This window comes from Vigna angularis, chromosome 1, assembly GCF_016808095.1.
Source record: "Vigna angularis cultivar LongXiaoDou No.4 chromosome 1, ASM1680809v1, whole genome shotgun sequence".
Classification (NCBI taxonomy): Eukaryota; Viridiplantae; Streptophyta; class Magnoliopsida; order Fabales; family Fabaceae; genus Vigna; species Vigna angularis.
In genome coordinates, this window is record NC_068970.1 from 65,265,936 (window position 1) to 65,288,348 (window position 22,413).

Sequence of the window (22,413 nt, forward strand, 5' to 3'; positions counted from 1 at the left end):
AGAGAGTGGTTGTTTTACGAAAATAGATAAATCTGTGTCTTAATAAATAAATCTTAAAAAAATTATAATGGACAAGTTGAGTAAGTTTTACATTGTTTCATACCAAATAATATTTCTATACAATTTCATTTTTTTTTGTGATATTTGAAAAGTTAAAGTCATACACCCTTTAAACAACTTTAACTTACGAGAAATAATAATGAATTATATCGATGATTTTAAGAGTGAAATTATTTACTTTACTTGACTTCATTCTTGAAATCATCTATCCCACACACTTCATCCTTAAAGTCGTTTATCCCAAAACGATTTCAGCAATTTGATTACGATTTCTAGTAATTGATTACAATTTGTTAAAGTCGTTTAGGATCACAACTTCAACTTTTCAGATATAGAAAAATAGAAATCGTTTAAAGATACACGACTTATTCCTATAAAATTATATAGGATTTAAACAATTTTATCTTATTAATTTTTTTAAAATTTACATATTCTCACCATCTAAAAGGCAGATGTACATATTTTTATATATAAAAAAACCACATAGATCAATATATTTGAGCAATTAGATCTTATGTTAGAATCAATAAGAAGGTTTACTACAAGTTCACTCATTTTCCTTCTCTAAAAATGAATTATCTTTCTCCACGTAACATAGATGATGAGCTTTCCGGCAACCCCTTCCATCAACATGGGTTAATTAACCATCAGAGTGAAAGTCTCTCCCAGGAAATAAAATGGTCCAATATTCCAAATTGAGATTCATCATTAATTATACACACAATTGAAGAAGATTCCAACTTCCAAGTAAACAACAATTTTTTCAACAAAAGGTAAAAAATAAACAAAGCCTTATGAGCAAGTTATTTTGGGAGTTGCTCCCTCCACCCCCACACGTCTCTTCCTCCACCTCCCCAATTTTCTAAAATGCCAATTATATCCTTCTAAAATGACAATTATATCCTCAAAAGTTAAAATTTTTTATTTTTATTATTTTAATATTTTAATTTATTTAAAACTTCTGATTTACTTCCCTCTACACCTCTTCCTCTCTTCCATTTCCGTTTACCTTTCTCTCTTCTGTCAAGCTTCTTCTCCATTTCTCCATTTTCGTTTATCATTTTCTCTTCAAGCCTCATCAACCTTTCACTTCTATTTCTCCATTTCTTTCTTCTTACCATATATAACATTTAAAATTATAAATTTAAATATAAATTACTGTAAATAAAATAAACAAATAAAATAAAAACGAAACGTAAAAGGAACACTGCCTCTGGACGGATGACATCCTTCAACGGATGTCAACATCCGTTTAAGGCAAAACGGATGTCGACATCCGTTTCTCCTTAAACGAATGTTGACATCCGTTGAAGGATGTCATCCGTCCAGAGGCAGTGTTCCTTTTAGGTTTCGTTTTTATTTTACTACGTTTTGCGGCTCATGTAAGGATTATAGGCTTGGATATTCAAAGGATTATTGGAAGTATGGGAAGGGTTTAGGGTTTAGAATTATAGGAAGGATTATGACTACGTACCTGGAGAGGAACCACGACAAGGACACTACACCATAAACGCACTGCACCACGTATTGCACCGAGAACAAGAGGAAGATTGCTTGATAATTCTTTTCACGATCACCAAGCTTTGCAGAAAAATATTTTACTCATACAATGAACTACGTAGGTTATCAGTGAAATATGTTATAAATGAATAAAATTAAAAAACAATAATTTTAAAAATAAAATTTTACTGAGGGGCAAAATAGTAAAAGAAAGGTGGAGGAAGGGGCAAAAAAGTAAAGGGGAGGTGGAGGAAGAGATGTGTGGGGGTGGAGGGAGCAACTCCCAGTTATTTTTTAACATTTTCTATGTTAGCTGCAAAGCCCAATATTTGGTGTTTCGATCTCCATTTGTCCGATTGACATTTTTATAATTTTGTCATTAAAAGATATTTCGGATAAAGTTAACATTAGGTACTTGAGGGGTATTACGTATTGTAAATCAGTATTTTGTTTAACTTTATGTTACTATTGTAATTCCGTTTTCTGTTTTAAACAGATTAGGTAGTTATTTTGTTTTTAATATGTTGTTTCCTTCTTTTAACTTTATATAGCTAAAGCCCTGTATCATATCACAGTTGAGTTTATCAGTTCTAATGAAATTGCAGAGCACTGATCTGCATTCTTTTCTCCAAACGCTAATACTCTATGGAATCATATGTTTAATTCAGAAATTGTCTGTGTTTTGTGTGATTTAATAATGCTATTGACCAATAATTGGTGTTGTTCTATCAATTATTCTGAACAAGTTGTTTGTAAGGGTCAATTTGCTGAAGTAGGGAAGAGGAGGACGTGTTACTATTTTTGAATAAGAAAAATAATGGATTTGAGGTTCTCATTAAATTTAAATTTTAAACGTCCATTACAACCTGCTTTATTTAAGTTCTGATAATTTTTTTTAGCATAACCAAATTGTGAAAGTATTCTTATGATTGATATTCCTTACTGGTGCAATGAATATCAGAACTGCGAAATAAACAAATTAAATTTGGAACTTTATCCTGTTACTTCAAAATTAACTGCGGAAATCTAGTGACATAAATGCTCACCATCTGTTTGAAAAATGACATCGAACAAACTTTCAATTTGTTTCAAAATTTAATTTCCTCAATCAATACAAATAAATTGAGTACATTGTTAACATTGTTTTACAAGTTTAAAAAGTCAACTTGCCTAATCACTTTCATTAATCTGAATAATTATATTAGAGGTGTCTTAAGAACGTTAAAGTATATTTTTTAACATTTTTTTCGGTACACAAAAATCTCAAGTATTCTTTACACTTAGTTAGCCTTGTTAAGACACGCATCAAGAAAGAAGTTGATAAATTTGATGTGTTGTTGGGATGATTGCAACGTCAAGTAGTTAGATGCATAACCAACAAGTTCTCTCTGAAACAAACTTACCTTTTGGGATTTGTTTTTTTTCTCTTAAAAGCTTAATGATTAAGAATGTGTTAAGAGAGGAACTTTTCTACCAGTATTTTTTAAACAAAGAGATAAAAAAAAATATTTCTTTATGAATTAAATTGATTTTTAAACATAATTCAATTCAACAGATCTTTTATATATTAATTTCAACATAAACGAGTTAATTTTGTTCAACTAAAAGTACAAAATACAAACAGTGTATTTTTAGAGTTTTATTTTCCCTGTAGTAACCATAGACAGTCTACTTAGAAAACCGTATATCATCTTAAGATTAACGCTTAATTGGTAAGCATCATTAATCTTTGTGAATATATTTTTTAATTTAATGCTTAACTTATTTTTTATCGATTAAGGTAAAAAAGAAAATGTTGTTGACATGAGATTAGTGTGTATTTTGAAATATAAGATGAGTTTTGAGGTTAGGTTATTGGGTTGGGAGCATTTATCGAGAATGTGGGTATGAGTGTATCTTATATTAAAAAATTGAATTAAAGTATAATTTAAAATTAGTTAAGAGAATTATTAATTTTAATTAGTTAAAAATAAGAAGACAATTTGTTTTCTTGAAAGATAATGTGGTTAGTAGGAGAGAGTAAAAGGAAGGGGAAAGAAAGATTAAGGAGATGTGATGTAATATTAATTAAGAAAATGAAAAGAAAGAGAATAGGAATATATTGATTAGGGAGAAGAAAATGAACAGCACAGCACAGCGTAGCAGGAGCGGAGCCCGTGTGCGAGCAGCAGGAAGTACACAAAGTGGAAGGGAAGAGAACCCAAACGAACCCCACTGCTAAATCCAACTACCTTCTTTATCGTCCTCTCTTCTTACTAGTATTCTCTTTCACACAAGGTTATCTTCTTCTTCTTCTCTTCGTCTTCTTCTTCTTCTTCTTCTTCTTCTTCTCTGTCATTCTATTATTACCGTTCTAACTTCGTGCTTGGAAATCCAGAAGAACGGTAAAACCCTTCCTTCAGAATCAGATCCTGATTCATTGGGTGTCCCACCCGCATTCCAATTTTATCCACATTCATTGGGCTTAAGTGCTCTGCTTCTACTCCCGTCGATCGTGATTGGATTTTCGAACCTGGGTTGGGTTAGGTTTTCCAACCATTAATTTTTCCAGCTAGTTAGTGCTTTGCTTGCATCATTACCAGTGGCAATGGCGCCACTTCCTTCTGCCTGAGGCCGGGTAAGCTCCACCCTTCACCTAAAGTTCCTCATTTTCAGTATTCTTTATATGGAATGCCGCGTGTTCTTTTTGCCCTTTCCCATCTCAACTCTGTTATTATTTCTTTCTTTAGTGGCCGTAGGAGCTTTACTTCAGTATGGCGGACTCTAACACAAGCTCAGTTGATGTGATTTTGGAGTTTCTTCGGAGGAACCGATTCACGAGAGCCGAGGCAGCTCTCCGCAGTGAGATAAATAATCGCCCTGACTTGAATGGCTTCCTTCAGAAGCTCACATTGGAAGAAAAGGCCTCACGTGATGTGCCTCAAAGTAATAAGGGGAAGCCTATGATTGAGTTTCAAGAGGTGGACACTCTTGAAGTTTCTAAAGAACTGATCGTCACGGAAATCGAGTGTGGGAATGGTCGAAATGCCGCTGAAAGCAAATGGAAAACTGCTGCTCCCACTTTGGTGGAACGGAGTAAATCGGATGAAACGGTTCGAACTAGTGATAAGAACTTCATTTTCTCCAAGACTTCAGAGGATGGGATGCTTGATTTATACTCTTGGAAGTTCAACCCTGGGAAAGCTCCTGTGGAGCCTTACCAAAACGATGCTGGTAGTAGGGCTAATACTATTTTGAGCTTGAATGCCACAGTATCTGAACGATCAAAACGTCAAACTAATGAAGCTGTGGATCTAAGTGTTGCCAATACCAGTTCAATGTCTGGGGAGGAAAATGCTGCTCTTGCTGAAAAAAAATCTCTGTGGTCTGGAAGTAGTAGTAAAACCTCCGTGGATCTTAAGTACGACCTTGCGCAAAGCAAAGAACCTATGGAGCTTGATCGGCAACTTAAATTCAATAGTTCTTCTCTTAAAGGGAACTTTCCAGATAATCCCTGGTCAAAAATGGATGAGAACGTGAATTCGTCTTCAGATTCCTGCAAAAATTGTGTCAAGACGGTTTTCCCCCTCTCGAAAGGGGATGTGTCTTCAAACTTCGATGGTGCCACTTATTCTGACAAAAAAGAGGAGAAAAAAAGGGTAGAAATTAGTGAGGCCAGAACATCCATAAAAGAGCAGGTGGGTGAATCAGGGAGGTCTATTTACTTGGCCAAGACACCTGTCAGTTCTGAACAAAAGTTGATTGGCAGCTTAAGATTTCCTCTTCCACCTGAAAATGAGAAGGAAGAATTTCCCAGGCTTCCTCCAGTTAAACTCAAGTCAGATGATAAGCCCTTGGTTGTTAACTGGGAAGAGAAGTTTGAGCGAGATGGGCCAACTTCAAACCCCCCTGGTACTGACAGCACTTTTCTTATTGGTTCATATCTGGATGTACCTATTGGACAAGAAGTTAATCCTTCAGGTTAGCTTATATTTACAAGGATTAAATTTCATCTGATTGCAGATGATTTCTGCCTTTCAATTGATGGTTTCCCTTTTGAACTTAATAGGAGCTACACTTGTTGGTTGGTCATGATAATAGCTAATTTTGTAAATGGGAAACCTTTCCTGATTTTTATTTGTAAAATGTGAGTTCAAAGTTTCTGTTGTTGAATCTTAACTGCTTGTTGTTTAAGGGAAACATATATTTTCGGATTTTGCTAGTCGAGAATCTTCTTTTCTATAAATTAGTTAAGCTTAGAAAGGAATCGAATCCCATAACTAGGAGTCCAAGTAGTTGTATAGGTTGTTGAAAAGTCAGTCAAAATTCATCAACTAAAGCCACTTAAGGGGTCAGCTAGTGATTTTTTTGTTTCTACTGAATTCAGAATAGTATTCCATGAAGTACATATAATAAATATATTTTTTGTGTAATGTTCTTTAATTCCTAGTAAGTAGTTAGTATAGTCTTCCCCCTTGAATACTTATCCCATATGCATACCCACCCTATTTATATATTGGGTCTTGCTGATAATATCAAATTTCAATTTAAATTTTGAAATGCTAAAACTAATTTTTGAATCATGAAACATAAATCATATCGAATTATAAGATTAAGAAACCATTGAAATATAGCCTGAAATATATCATATAAATGGTGTGTAGTGCGGATATAATAATATAAAACTAGAAAATGACTGTCTAGTCTCATGAAACAAAATCATGAGTCATTATTATGTGGGAAGTCTCTATTTTAGAAGACTAAAAACGGAGAAAAGAAACAAAATATATAGTGGACAGAGAAGGAAAAACGACCATAATGAAAATAGAGCATTTGACTATCTGAAATGTGAATGATAGTAAAAATAATCTATCTATCACAATATTCAAAGTCATAACATAAACCATGTAAGCAAATAAAGAATTTTTTTTTTAACAATCACACAAATTACATTCACATCATTTCTATTTGTAATAATAAAATGCCTTTAAAATAAGTAAATAAAAAAAAATGCTAAAATGAATATGAAGATTCTACATGTACTTTTTCCTGATTACTATAAAGATATTGAGAATATTTTTATCCTAATAATCTACTATTTACAATACTTCCCTTCAAATTGGTAAATGAATATCAATCATTCCCAACTTGTTTTACAAGATCGTATAATCCAACATGAGAAAGCCCTTTAATGAAATGTCTGTCATCTGAAATCTTGTAGGGACATCTGTTGTAACCACTAGGCCATTGTCAAGAGTGTCTTTGATGAAATGCCTTCCAATTCCAATATGTTTGGTCCTATTATGTTAAACGGGATTATGGACAATACTCATGGATTCCTTATATCGAAGGTTTTCTTAGGAGTGTGTCCAGTTGTGTCCCATTCTGTTCCATACCACTACAATGGATTTTCATGTATTTTGCTTCTCTTTTTCTTGGTTGTATGTTTCTAGTTTTGAAAATTTGCATATTAGTTCGTTCTAAATTGCCACTTGAACCACTGTGAGGACTGTATCGGAGTATAATCTTTGTCGTGGATGTACTTTCCCGTTTTTGCATTGAATAAAAGTATCTATAGGAGTTGAAGTTAGTTGGTAAATTTCCTGTAAGAAGGTTTGCAAAAAGTGTGAAAGTTAACAATAAATGTTTGGATATTTACAGTGTGGTAATTAGAGGAAAAATAAGGTATGAATTGAAATAAAAACAAATCTTTCTGTTGTACTTGATGCAGGATTTCACTTTCTTTTTGGTTTCTATAGACATGTTTTTATTTTCTCATAGTTTTCCAATAGCAATGCATAAAGTAAGCGAAGTGATTCTCACTTTGTTCTTTTCCTCTTTTTACTTTCGGTTAAGGGAAGAAAAATTATAGAAGAAAAATCGAGCTTAATTAGAAAACAATGTTAATACCTCTGCTGTGAAAGGAAATGAATAAGGTAATGGTGCCATAATCATCGCATTATGGATTGAATACTCTATCTAGAATCAATAATTGATTGTAAATCTTCTCTATTTTCTGGGTACACCTAGCTACAACTAGTTTATATCTGATTGTATGTGCTTATTATTTGCTTGATATACTTGTTCAGATGTTCTAAAGGATGTCTTTGCCCTTTTGATATATGCTTCAGGTATGAGGAGGGCTACAGGGGGCAGTTGGTTATCTGTAAGTCAAGGGATAGCAGAGGATACATCAGATCTTGTATCAGGATTTGCTACAGTTGGCGACGGGTTAAGTGAATCTATTGACTATCCAAATGAATATTGGGACTCCGACGAATATGATGACGACGAGGATGTTGGGTACATGAGGCAACCTATTGACGATGAGACCTGGTTTTTGGCACATGAAATTGATTACCCTAGTGACAATGAAAAAGGGGCTGGCCATGAAAGTGTTCCGGACCATCAGGAAAGAGGTCTGGCCAAAGATGAGGATGATGATCAATCTTTTGCTGAGGAAGATTCTTACTTTTCTGGGGAGCGATATCTTCAGGAAAATAATGTTGAGCCAGTCACAGCTACTGATGATTCTATTGGTCTGACAGTTACTGAGTATGGAAGGACCAATGATAATGATTTAATGGCTCAATATGATGGACAATTGATGGATGAAGAAGAATTGAACCTTATGTGTGCAGAACCAGTCTGGCGGGGCTTTGTCCCTCAGACTAATGAACTCATCATGCTAGGTGATGGGAGGGTGTTGAATGATAATGTAAGATCACGGCAAGAGAACATCAAAATGGATGATGATCAGCATGGTTCCGTTAGGTCAATTGGGGTAGGGATTAATAGTGATGTTGCAGATATTGGCAGTGAAGTGCGTGAAAGTTTGGTTGGTGGTAGTAGTGAAGGAGATTTAGAATATTTCCATGGTCGTGATGCTGGGCTTGGTAGCAGGCACCCCCATCGTGATTTGGACAAGAAATCTACTAACAAATCAAATGTAAGTAAGAACAATGACCAGAGTGAGTCAAATAAATATGTCATAGGATGTGACAGAGATACACAGTTCCAGATAAAAACTCATGGTGATGGGAACTTCTCTTTTCCCCTATCTTTGAAGGATGGTGATATAATTCAGGCTTCCACCGATAAGTCCCTGTGGTCAAATAACGACAATGCAGATGAAATTGATGACTGTCTTAGTGCATTTGTGGAAACTGATGACATGCTTGCTTCGTGGAGGCGAAAGAGTAGTGATTCATCACCTGCTAGAAGTTCTAGGGGTGATAATAATGCTAACAATGTAAGATCTGCAAACTCTTCTCCAACAACAATTTCAAATTATGGATATTCTGAAAGAGAGCATGTGAAGGTGGAGGAGGATGAAAAAACTGGAATTGCTATGGAAGATGACCTAGGAGCAGAGGATGAAGAGGTAGCTGCTGTGCAAGAGCAAGTAAGACAGATAAAGGCACAGGAGGAGGAATTTGAAACTTTCAATCTAAAGATTGTGCACAGGAAAAACAGGCATGTTTTTAATACTTGGTATTTGTTTGTGCTCATGTCTTGATCTGAGATATTTTCACTAGTCGTGATAAACATGCTTACTATTTGCCTCAATTAACAAATAAATTGTGATATAAAACCAATACACTGATTTATTATGATGAAAAGGGTAAAAGGTACAAGATGAATTTGAGACTCTGTTAACATATGCCTATATAGAGCTTAGTTACTAGTTAGTTGTGAAGTCTAACAGAACAGTTACACTCTACCAGCAGTACAACTGCTGTAACAGAAAACAACAGTCTTACTGAAACAAGAACACTAACAGACCAAACACATGTTAAACAGAGTATAACACACTTGCAGACTCAAGGGGGCTGAGAAACCAATGATATTTCAGTTTCGTTGAGTTTGTCCCTAAGAAAGGAAAATCTAGGAGACAAAGGCCTGGTAACAAGATCTGCCCACTTATTGTGACCAGGAGTGTGTTGAACAACATACTGCTTGTTATTACCTTTTTCTGAACAAAGAACACATCAAGCTCCATGCGTTAGGTTCTAGGACAAGAACAGATTATGAGCCAGATTAACAGCACTGAGATTGTCACATAGAACTACCGGAGTATAATGAGGAATGAAAGTTCCATAAGGAGAGTCCGTGTCCATAATATGTTAGCTGTAGCAGCAGCTAAACTCTTACATTCAGCTTTTGTGCTAGATCTTGAAACCACAATTTGTTTTCTTGACCACCATGGAGATAAATTAGGTCCCAAGTAAATGACAGCCCCAGAAGTAGATCTTCTGTCATTAGGATATGTTGCCCAATCTGTATCACAGAAAGCTCTCGTAGCTAGAGATTGATAAGGAATGACGTAATGAAAGATGAGACCACAATGTAACACCCCTTTAAGATATCACAATATTCTTTTTACAGCAACCCATTGAGACTCAGGAGAAGCCATAGATTGGCATACCATGTTGACAGCAAAAACTCAATTCAGGATGAGTTTTAGTAACATACTGACGTACACCAACAATAGATCGTGACAGATCTGAACTATATACATTTTACAATTAGATATAATAGGAAATGAGATGGACTTAGATTCAAGAATATTATTCTTTGATTAAAACCTTTTGCAACCAATCTGGCCTTTTATTTGTCTATTAAGCCATCAACATTTTCTTTTACTATGAAAACCCATCTGCAGCCAATGCGAATCCTGTTGGGAGGTAAGGAAACACATGTTCAAGTATTATTTTTCTTTAAAGCTGTAAATTGATTAGTCATAGCAGCAAAACATTTGGAGTCCCGCAGGTCTTGTTTGAAAATTTAGGTCCCAGCATCAGGAAGAAGTGTTGGGTAAATTCTTGGCTGCATAATCCTAGGTCTTGTGATCATAGGATGAATATTGGCAGGTCTAAGGTTAGAGCTACAGGAATTATTTTGACAAGAAGACTCTGCTAAAGGTTCAATATGTGAAAAGGCTCCTGAATTCGAAACAAAAAGACTCACCTAAGGACGAGGAAGTGGACTGACCTGTTGAATTTGATTAAATGACTTGTGCAGCTGCAGGTATAGTAGAATAAGGATGATATATTTCAGGAATATAGGCAGAAATAAAAAGTGAATTAGAAGTAAGGGTGTTGAGGTGGTTGAAAATAAGATGACGATAAGGAAATCTTTGCTTACTAAAGATAAAATCTTTAGAAATAAACACTCTGCCAGCTGGAGATAGAAACATATATCCTGTATGACTGGTAAAATACCCCAAAAAGACATTTTTAGTTGGTCTAAACTAGAGCTTGAGAGCCTTATTTAGTCTAAGAAAAGGAAAGCGAACATACCCGACAACCTTGAGAAAATTGTAATTTGGGGAGGTTTGAAATATAGTATGGGGAGTGGCAAATTGAGAAGACCGTAGGGTGAATTCTTTGTGCATAGTCCCATTTTAGGTCTAAGGTTAGAGTTACAGGAATTATTTTGACAAAAGGACTCTGCTAAAGGTTCAATACTGTGAAAAGGCTCCTGAATATGAGACAAAAGACTCACCTAAAGAATAGGAAGTGGACTGACCTGTGGAATTTGATTGAATGTCTTGTGGAGCTGCAGCTATAGTAGAATTAGGATAATATATTTCAGGAATATAGGCAGAAAGAAAAGGTGAATTAGAAGGGTGTTGAGGTGGTTGAAAAAAGGATGAAGATATTAAAGATGAAACCTTTAAAAATAAAAGTTGGACATAAACAGATATATCCTGTATTACTGATGGATTACCCCAAAGAGATACACTTAGTTGATCTAAACTCAAACTTGATGGCATTATAAAGTTTAAGAAAAGGAAACAAGGCCTACCCAAAGACCTTGAGAAAATTGTAATTTGGGGAGTTTTTAAATAAATTAGTGGAAATTGAGAAGAATGTAGGGTAAATTCTTGGTTGCATAATCCCATTTTAGGTCTTGTGATTATGGGATGAGTGTTGGTGGATCTAAGGTTGGAACTGGAGGAATTATTTTTACTAGAGGACTCTCCTAACGATTTAATACCGTGAAAATGCTCCTCAATTTGAAACAAAAGACTTACCTAAAGAAGAGGAAGTGGACTGACCTGTGGAATTTTATTAAACGACTTGCAGAGCTGCAGGTAAGGTAGAATTAGGATGATATATTTCAGGAATATAGGCAGAACCAAAAGGTGAATTAGAAGTAAGGGTGTTGAGGTGGTTCGGAAAAAGATGAAGAGATGGAAATCTATACTCATTAAAGTTGAAATCTTTAGAAATAATAAACACTGCCAGTAAAAGATAAACATATATATATATATATATATATATATATATATATATATATATATATATATATATATATATATATCCTGTATTGCTGGTGGAATAACCCGAAGACGTACACTTATTTCATCTAAACTTAAACTTCAGGAAAATTATAAAGTCTAAGAAAAGTAAAGTGAGCATACCCAAAAGACCTTGAGAAAATTGTAATTTGGGGAGGTTACAAATAAAGTGGTGTAGGGGGTGGCAAAGTGAGAAGAGTGTAGGGTAAATTCTTGGTTGCATACATAATCCCATTTTAGGTCTTGTGATCATATGATCAACATTGGCTGGTCTATAAGGTTAGAGCTAGAGGAATTATTTTTAATAGAGTACTGCACTAAAAAAGATAAATACCGTGAAAATTTCAGAGTAATACTATGCTATAGATTAGTTGGTGATCGTTATGAATTCCTAAAGCTGCTTTAATGCTTTATTTTTATTCTTATATTTCAAGAACTAAGGTCTTGGGAAAATATATGATGAAACCTCTTTCAAAGATATTGTTGAAACAGCGTTTTCTTTTACCTTCATGGTAGCTATATGTGAGCTAATGACAGTGGAACTTTTAAGCATTTCATTTTTGCCTCATGTAAAAGGATCTTAATGAGCTTGATAGCTTGTGGTGATTTTTTTTATGTAGTATGATTTCTTGTTGTTTTTTGTTCTCCCTTTTAGCCTTGAGAGTCTTTCTTAAACTAAGTTTTGTTGCTCAGAACTGGTTTTGAGGAGGACAAGAATTTCCATGTTGTTTTAAATTCTGTAATAGCTGGAAGGTATCATGTTACGGAGTATCTGGGATCTGCTGCATTTAGCAAAGCTATACAAGCTCATGACCTACATACAGGCATGGATGTTTGTGTTAAAATTATAAAGAACAACAAGGACTTTTTTGACCAAAGTCTTGATGAGATCAAGCTTCTCAAGTATGTCAATAAGCATGATCCTGGAGACAAGTATCACATTCTTCGATTATATGATTATTTCTATTATCGAGTAAGTCGATTTGCCATTGATCTTCATTACTATTTGCTTTCAATATAATCAATTGTCATTTAGGCACATCTATTTTTCCTATATCTTACGTTATTTTTTCTTCCATTTTTATAATTTCCACATCATCCGTGTATATTTAATTTTGTTAATTTATGAATGGAATTATTTATTGATAGTTGTATTGTATGCCATGTTCGTCAACTGACTTTACTGCTCTTAACTCTTTTTCTATTGTATGACAGGAACATTTGTTAATAGTATGTGAACTACTTAAAGCAAACTTGTACGAGTTTCATAAATTTAATAGAGAATCAGGTGGTGAAGTGTACTTTACAATGCCAAGATTGCAGGTTTGTGGTGTACCATTTACTTCTTGAGGTTTGGTGCTCATTTTATCTAGTCTCAGTGCTAACACTTCTGAATTTATTTATGCAGTCAATTACCATTCAGTGTTTGGAAGCACTTCAGTTTCTGCATAGCCTTGGACTAATACACTGTGACTTGAAACCAGAGAATATTTTGGTTAAGAGCTATAGTAGATGTGAGGTGAAGGTCATTGATCTTGGAAGTAGTTGTTTTGAGACGGATCACCTTTGCTCTTATGTTCAGTCAAGGTCCTATCGTGCTCCTGAGGTTATTTTGGGACTTCCATATGATAAAAAGATTGATATCTGGTCTCTTGGCTGCATCTTGGCAGAACTTTGTACTGGCAATGTAAGGACCAAAGATGATTAATGTACTTCAAAATTTCACTGTTTTTGATAAACAATTGCGTTTTTAGTACAATTTTTTTTCTCAAGAGCCATAAAAGTTCTCACATCAGGTCAAAAAGTAGTTAACTTCACCACTTAAATTCATTTTAATAAAAAACTATTTGTTTTTTCTTGATGCTGGTATCTTTTTAGATACCAAAGTTTCATCATTAAACAAACTCGTATTGTCCTCATAATGAAGAGATGTTAAATTCCTTCCTTGCATAAAGGTAGCATTGCTTTGTGTCATGTTTGTTTTATTTGAGCAATGATCTTATGTTATTGAAGTTAGTTGTTCTGATTTGGTTTTCAGATTATTTACGTTAAAATGAGGATTCCTGTTTCTTCACCATTCATGGACCCGATGATAGTTATTAGAATATAATATCGAATACATTTGCTTACTTTGCGATTGTGGGATTGTTAATAGTTTTTGGTTGAAAGCAATTGCAGAATTTCTCTGTATTATGAGTAGTGCTTTGTTTCCTTTGTTACATGATTAATTTTCTATTATTCTTCAGTTGCAATAAACTAAGCTTTTTGTAGGTCCTCTTCCAAAATGATTCGCCTGCAACATTACTTGCACGGGTGATTGGGATCATTGGTCCAATTGATCAAGGTATGCTTGCAAAAGGACGGGACACCTATAAGTACTTCACCAAAAATCATATGCTTTATGAAAGGAATCAGGTAATAATCTTATTTCTATCCATACCAAATGGAGTAGCCATCAATCTGGAATATTGGTGTTGATTAACCAGTCCCTAGGAGCCAGGCTTATTATGTAAGTTAAATTAGATGTTTAGTGTCTGGCCTTGACTGGAAGTTTTATTTTATTATTAGCACCTGTTTTTTTCATAAGCGATTATCAGAGCCTGCTTGAAACCTCAAGACAATGGCAGTAAAATTTTCATTTATCTATAGCTTGGAAGAGATTAGCAAAAGTGGATTACTAATTTTTTCTCATAGATGTTAGCTGCTTGAGATTTTACTTCTTACCGGGCTATATTAAAGTTGCAGTTGCCTCTGCCTTTTTTAGTTGAATGCTTGTCAATAAATGTATTATTTATTAATCTACAGGAAACCAACAGGTTAGAATACTTGATTCCAAAAAAGACATCCTTGAGGCATAGATTGCCAATGGGAGACCAAGGCTTCATTGACTTTGTGGCTCACTTGCTTGAAGTCAACCCTAAGGAGCGACCCTCTGCATCTGAAGCCCTGAAGCATCCATGGTTATCGTACCCTTATGAACCCATTTCATCTTGAAATATTTGGAGGGTTCTGTATGATCCTAATCTCACATACCCAGAGTTGGGTTAGGTTCATGGTTTCAGAGTGTAGAGGACCCACTGATACATCCTTTCTGCTTTTCATTGTCTATTTTAAAGAGGAAATGGAAAGAGTTGTGCCCTTCCACATTCATGAATACTGCTTTGGAAGGGTTTTGGTTGTGGGAAATGTCTGTCTCTTCTTCTCCTAACCAAACTGTGTTCCAGTGACAAACCATACGATCAAACGATGTAATTTTGCACGTATGGTGTTATGTTAGTTAGGTTTATACTTTCTTTGTTCTGCCGGACAGGGAAATCTTAGAATCTTCTTGTACATGGTATGTAAGTGATAATTCTTTAGGCTACTAGTAATATTTTTGTGATATATTATATGTATCCTAAATCCAATTTTGTATGGCGTGCGACACCACACTTGGGAGGGAGCGATGTCAAAGATTAAAGAAAAGCTGCTGACAATGTGAATCATTTAATACCACATGCTTGCTTTGCATGGAACCCCAAAACTCAATTTGGGAGCAATCGATTTGTATCTTGATACTGTTAAGGAACATTTTGTTCAGTTTTACCAACAGTGTTGGATCGAGAATACTTGTTAAGGCATTTGGGTCGACAATATTTTTGCTTTCATTTTTTATAGGTTCATAAAGAAAACAATGATTTTTTAATTTTTAGACAAATATTCAGAATTAAGTACTGTAAGTATAAATAAAAGTTGTAAACAATTATAAAAAACAAGTAAAAATATTAAATTCTAAATAATTATCATTTTAAAAAGGTTCAACTTTATGAATAAAATAAATGAGTTAATTGTTATTGTTCAAACTTGGATCGTATTAGAATTATTTGCTTTCAGCAGTTGCACATTTACATTACGTCCTTTCTCCTTTTAATTACCTTATTCAATCACACTGGAGTCAATAGATGGTCAGCGTTAGTAGCTGCTTCATTTCAGATGAGTTCGTGTAGTAGCTGGTGACTTAGTTGCAAGAACTGTGTATATCCGATAGTTTTACGTAAAATATATAAACATCTTTATTAAAAAGTCAACTTTAAATAATGGAATGTTTTTCCCTATTTGCGTGTCATTATGATAGTATCGTACTATCAAAGGAGAAACTATGTCAATTTGCTTTTAAGAAAACAACTAAATTAAAAAAAAAATAATGACAATTAAAAGATAAATCATAGGAACAAAAAAACTATTAAACCTATTTCATCGTATTCCACTTATTAGAAAATACATGTATAGGAAAATTTCCAATTTCTTTGTATTTTCAAATTGAGAACATATATTCTAATTACGCTCTAATGTAAAACAAGAATTAATCACAACAAGCTTGATTTGTTGCCACTTCTGTTCGCAGAAGTTTATTATCATGTCGTAAGTTCAAGCAGGATAAATTATGTGCATGACTATTAAAAACAAGTATACAACTTACGAAGGCAAAGACACTACAAAATATATATGCTGTCAGGGTTTTCTAGAACATCTTTCCGATGCCGTCCTGCCTAGGAACAGATTCATTAACATCCATTCGCTGCCAATTCCCCACAATAGAAGCCAACTGATCAACCTTGTCATACAATCCTAGGAGGCCACCAGTATGTACGAAGAGGATCTTTCTCCCTTCCCACTTCTTTGGATTTTCCAACATATCTTTCACCATTGCATAAGCAGCCTTCCCGCTGAGAGGGTATTACCAACAGAATATGAAGTTAACTAAACTTAGCAATATTCAATAAATAACATTCACTTGTGTAATTTTCATAAAAAGATTTTTTTTTCCTTTCAAGTTTGGAATATGCAGAGGAATTCACTTGATACATGTAAAGGAATTAAAAATGAGTACTAAACGAAAGGCAAAAAACTTAATACCCTAAAAAAGGCAAGAGAACATTCAATACTTTCTCATATAGGTGATACAAGGATTAATGAATGGTACACTGCACGTTTGATAAGCAAGGCCCGTGAGTTTTAGTATTATAGATTCAAGTTTTTATAAATTCACAAACATTTTTATATAGGATTATTTTATCTCTTGAATATTAACGATTAGCCATTACCTGATTATAAATGTAAACTACATGTGTCTATGATGCCTGTCAAATAATAGCACCACCTTTTAGTAATAACTTTTTGGTCTAAGTACATATTTGGTCTAAGTACGTATTTGGTCCCCTATTTTGGTTAGTCTGCAATTTTGATCCTCTATTTTAATATAAAAACATTTGATTTTCCTATTTTAGAAAATCCTTAATTTTGGTCCAACTTTCTACTTTCATATGTTTCATTTCTATTATTTTGGTTCCTTAAACTCTAGAGCTAACATATTCAAAGAGGTATCATTAAAAAATGATTTAGTTAATTAAATTGAGATAAAATAAATAAATACAGACAAAATTGAGGATTAATCCAAAATTACATATTTTTTAAATAAGGAGACCAAATGCTATTTTCAAATTAGAGGACTAACAATGTGAACATGAGATTCACGTAAATGTACGAAGTAATTTCGTTATTGAGAGTCTTTTTGAACAAAATCTTTTCACGAGGACTTAAGAAGAGAAAAAATAAGAAAAACGAAATGAAATTTTTGTATAAATTGAAATTAGTTCATGCACAAGTTAAAAAGTAAAAACTAAGTTACATGACAAACTTCTTCAGAGGGACTTTAAGAAGAAATATAAAATTATTTTTTCAATAGAGTAAAAATAGAGAAGTTATATGACAAAACTTATATAAATTAACTTACATAAGCTAATTTTAAGAAAAAATCATTTAATTTTTGCTTCTTATTTTTCCATCCTAAAAGTCTGTACCAATAGACCCATATACAAAACAATTTGACAGTGTACAATCTGCGGAACAAATAAATACCTGTATACTGGGTCAAGAATAACACCAGTAGCCGCAGCAACATCTTTTACAAAATTAAGCTCCTCAGATGTATTCATTGCATAGCCAAGACCCTTGGCCTGTGAACAATTAAATTTTCATTATCAATTATAAAGCATTTAAACCAAGATAAAGAATCAAGTTTTCCAGATCATAATTGAATGTGATTGTACAGACAGACGTCACGCATGTTAGCTCTCCGGGAGTTTATCATCCATTAGTCTGTACTCTTTTCCCCTTTAGATAAGGTATTGTCCAATTTAAATAGAGCATAAAAACAAAAATAAAACAGCTAGACCATGAAAAGTACCATGTTTTACTTACTTTCTCCAACGAATTCTTATAAATCTTACCAACCAGAAAAAATACCAAGACACTCACGTTTTGAATGTGGACAATATCTCTCGAGTTAACACCAGCATCGAGTCCATCAAGCAAACCTTGAGCAAAGTTGTGGAAGTAATCAGGGTCATCACAAACAGAGAACGCATGTACCTGCAGCAAGCACATAAAAAATATAAAAGGCTGAGAAAAACATGGGTTATGCAAGTCTTCTTAATGGAAGATATACATTTGCTTTCAATGTACTCAACGATGATCCAAGCGACAGACCAGCAATTGTGCCCCCACTGAAAGTTAATAAATATATGATATTAAATAGATGAAATATAATTAAATATATTTTAATAGATAATGTTCTCCTGAGGTGGTGTATCAATTATAAAATCAATCATAACACTGATTAAGGTGACATTCAGTAAAAAGTTTGGTTGTAAATTATGAGTTGAAAGCACTTAATGACAGCACTCGTAATTGTCACCAGATCTTAATTTACTAATTACCACACTGGAAGATGGCAGAAAGTTGTTACAAAAAGTAGCTATCTAAAATATAAAGACAATCCAACTGAGGGGAAGATGACCACTAATGAGAAGATAAAGAAATCAAGAAGCCATAACCTGCCACAAGCAACAACGATATCATCAAACTTGGTATTGTCAGCCCCCCTCTGAATTTGTTGCTCGATTTCTCGAACAGCCTCTATATACCCCCTGAAAGGAATAATTTAATCACACTAAGAATGTAAAATAAATAAATAATAAATTTATCCATGATCACAAGTTGGGAACAAAGTAGTTCAAAAGTTCCATGTATATATGCCCTCACAAATTTCAATACAGTTACATTTTCAGCTAAGAAATTAAAACAACCATTTTTGGGTAAAAAGGGTACTTAGACCATGGTAAAAGATTATCTTGTTGTTTTGAGATAAAGACAGATATCTAGCATTAAATCATAAAGAAAAGAAAGTTTTGATAATGATGATTTATGAAGAAAAAGATCAAGTCTTGAAGAATACTTGGATGCAAAAGCCATCTTGAAGACTTATAAAAAATTGTGTTGAAGTCATAGGAATGATGTAATTTCCATGTTAAACTAGATTACGAAACAATTTAAATGGTAAGTGGAAGACAGCTATAGTGCAACTTCATCGTTATAACCTTGGAGACTCTTGAAATTCTCATAAAAATGTCTTGCTGTGATAATCAATTATCAATTACAAATCATTTTCCGATTATCTCTTAAATAATCAATTATTCCATTAGAAATTTGTTTCCAAATTTACTCTAGAGTAATTGATTATCATAATGATTGATTATTCTGACCTATTTTTGAAATGGGTTTTTTCTAATATGGGGCCGGTCAAAGTGCAATTTTCTCTCTAACTTATGCAGAGCTCTTTGTTTTCAATATACCAAAGTAAGAGTGTGAATTAGCTCTGAAATAAGCTTTGGTTTAACCTAGTTTAAAAAGAGTGGCTTTTAAGTTTCTCCAAGATTGTTCTCGTGTGATAAGGTGCCCCGCTGCTATGGTTTGGAGCTTAGTTCATCTCTTAAGATTTGTTATGGGAAGTGTTCTTCATCTCTTGTGTTTTCAAGAGAAGTGTTTATCATTCCTTGTAGTTTATCAAGGAAAGTGTTTTTCATCTCTTTGTGATTTCAAGAGAGATGTTTTCACATTCTTTGTAGGTTTTGCAAAGGTGTCTTTTCATTATCTTAACTGTGGTCTTGTATGTTTCACTTTGTATTAGTGGTTGTAATATCAGTTTAAAATAGTAATTTGTAATTACTCTCTTTGAGGTAATTAACCACTAAATATAGGATCTTTGTTAATTTGAACCGGTATAAAAATTTTGCATGTGACTTTCTCTATTCCTTATTATCTTTATTTCGCTCTTGCTTTGCAAGATTAAAGTGAGTGTTCAGAAACAAGCTTGAAGAAGATGGAAATATTATAAAAAACAAAGCAAGACTTGTTGTTAAAGGATACATTCAAGAAGAAAGTACAAACTATGAAGAAACTTATGCTTCAATTGCAAGGTTAGAGGCTATACATTTACTTCTTGCTTATACTTCTATTATGGGTTTTAAACTTTTCCAAATGGATGTAAAAAGTGAATTTTTAAATGGATACATCAAAGAGGAAGTTTATGTAAAACAACCTCCTGGATTTGAAGATTTTGAATATCCTAATCATGTTTATAAATTAAAGAAAGTTCTATATGGTCTCAAACAAGCCCCAAGATCATGGTATGAACGATTAAGTGATTTCTTGATTGACAAACTTCCTTACTTTGCATCTAGGCCAGACCAACCTTGTTACACACTCAAGATAATGAGAAAAGAAAAAGAGAGAGAGAGAGAAGAATTTTGTATTGCATTCCCTATGAGTATTTCACTTCCACCGTGCTAAATTGCTCAAGGTTACACAATTACGTTCACACACCCTTCTACATATGCAACAAAAGTTTATATACAAGTATAGATATTCTAATCAATTTTTGCTCCTGCAGATTAGACTCTTAAAATGAGCTTGGCCATAAGATTGACAAAACAGTTAATCATGTCATAAACGAAATATCCAAAAGCTCAAGCAAAAGACATCATAATTTTGTATTAGTTTGAAACTATGTGCAACTTAATTTATACCTTAGTCATAAAAAGCATGAAAGTAATCGCATAGTCTCACTCACCATGTTCCTAAAGAGTTTGATCCCCCAACGGGTATAACATATGGCCTCCTTCCTTCCTTTATCAACTTTTCTTTTAGGACATTGGTGAGTGTCTAAGAAAAAGTTCAATGGATAAAATATCATTTTGCAATACGTACAATAAAAACATATCAACTTAGCCAACTAAAAACAGAGGCTAGTATACAAGATGTTGCCTTCAAAATGAGGTCATATGAATCTAACTCCAATTTCTAGAAACTCAATGAAGAAACAATCAAATGCCAGAACATGTATATTTTAACGAGAAAGAATCCAACAAAAATTGAAGCAGAATTTGAAGAATGTGTAAGATAAGAACACAACAACCGGCACCAATTACGAACATATAGGGTCTCTAAAATCAGAGGAAAATAGAGAGAAATGTTTTTGGATAAAAGTATTTCTAAAAGTTATACAATAAGAAAGACCAAGAGTTTTTTCACAACACAAACACGAAATTTATTATGCAGTATTCCCAGCGACAAGAAACATGTTTCCATGATTGTGACTCCAAGGAAGAGTTAGTCTGTCGAATAGGTACAATAATATTTGTTGTCATTTATTGTTAAGAATGGCATGTGCGAGTTTGGAAGCAATAATGTGTAGTAGGTAAAGTTGATGAAAGTGAAGTTGCAATGAACAATTAATGGATATAACTTAATGAATGCGATAATGGTTAAAAGAAAAGGCAGAATGTAATCAATGAAAGAACGTGAGATCAGTTGAGTAGACTGACCACGCTTCCAATTTTTGAATACTCTTCTTTGGATATAAGGTGAATGTGAGCTCCAGCAAGACGCTCAACGAGAAGATTGCCGGTGAGTCCCGGATCTCGGTCAACAAGGAGGTTGGAGGTGCGGAGGATGAGAAAACAATCAAGTTTTAAATACTTAGCGGCGACAGCAGTGGCGCGACAATGGTTGCTCTGGATGCCTCCGATTGTGATGATAGAGTCGGCACCTTGAGCAACGGCATCCGCCATTAGGAACTCCAATTTCCTCACTTTGTTTCCACTGAGCTGCATTCCGGAAAGGTCGTCTCGCTGCGCAACAATACCTTGAAGTGAGTGAATGATGAAGAAAAAAAGGAATAGAATATCGCAAGAGGATGCATGCGCAGATACATACCTTGATCCAGAGCTCCGTATTGGTGGGCAGATTGGGAAGCTCCCATCTGTGAATTGGAGTGGGAAGCTGAGAGAGAGGATGGACAGAGTTGAATAGAAGAATTGGATAATGAAGGAATAAATAAAAGAATGGGTCTTAGAAATAAATACAAACATGGCCAAGAGAGAAGACGTGGGAAGGTAAAGGGTGGAGATGCGACGCCCACGATGGCGGAGTGTACGCCTTCTTCGTGAGGAATTCAAACCCCATGCCCGACCTTGAAAACGATGACGACATGCCCCTTCGCCTTCCGATTCGATTTTCTGTACCTGTAGTTAATGTAAGACAGAATATAATACAATAGAATATCCTTTCCTTTTACATCACCATATCATGCCATTCATTCCACTCACACTAACACTCACTTACAACACAGTTTACTATTCCAATCAAACACGCCAATTTGTTGTAACAATTTTATTCATCCATATCAT

The 22,413-nt window shown here is 34.1% G+C and overlaps 2 protein-coding genes across 3 annotated transcripts; one reads left to right on the forward strand and one right to left on the reverse strand.

Annotated features, from left to right (window-relative positions):
* The first annotated feature begins 3,644 nt into the window (after positions 1-3,644).
* LOC108333885 (uncharacterized) lies at positions 3,645-15,465 on the forward strand. Of its 2 annotated transcripts, XM_017569370.2 has the most exons (9): positions 3,646-3,837; positions 3,938-4,177; positions 4,290-5,520; positions 7,671-9,015; positions 12,539-12,818; positions 13,061-13,168; positions 13,254-13,532; positions 14,117-14,260; positions 14,651-15,465. In XM_017569370.2, the coding sequence occupies exons 3-9, from the start codon at positions 4,314-4,316 to the stop codon at positions 14,837-14,839; spliced, it is 3,552 nt and encodes a 1,183-aa protein (XP_017424859.1). In that variant the 5' UTR covers positions 3,646-3,837; positions 3,938-4,177; positions 4,290-4,313; the 3' UTR covers positions 14,840-15,465. The 2 variants fall into 2 exon arrangements, with proteins under 2 accessions (XP_052730975.1, XP_017424859.1); XM_052875015.1 differs by having other exon boundaries at positions 3,645-3,837; positions 3,938-5,520.
* Positions 15,466-16,176: 711 nt separating this feature from the next.
* On the reverse strand, positions 16,177-22,370 carry LOC108332442 (putative D-cysteine desulfhydrase 1, mitochondrial). Its single transcript, XM_017567708.2, has 9 exons — positions 22,094-22,370; positions 21,941-22,006; positions 21,550-21,855; positions 20,796-20,887; positions 18,721-18,813; positions 18,333-18,390; positions 18,143-18,256; positions 17,744-17,841; positions 16,177-16,551 (listed from the first exon to the last, which is right to left on the reverse strand). Exons 1-9 carry the CDS (start codon positions 22,214-22,216, stop codon positions 16,347-16,349), a joined length of 1,155 nt encoding a protein of 384 aa, XP_017423197.1. The 5' UTR covers positions 22,217-22,370; the 3' UTR covers positions 16,177-16,346.
* Between the last annotated feature and the right edge of the window lie 43 nt (positions 22,371-22,413).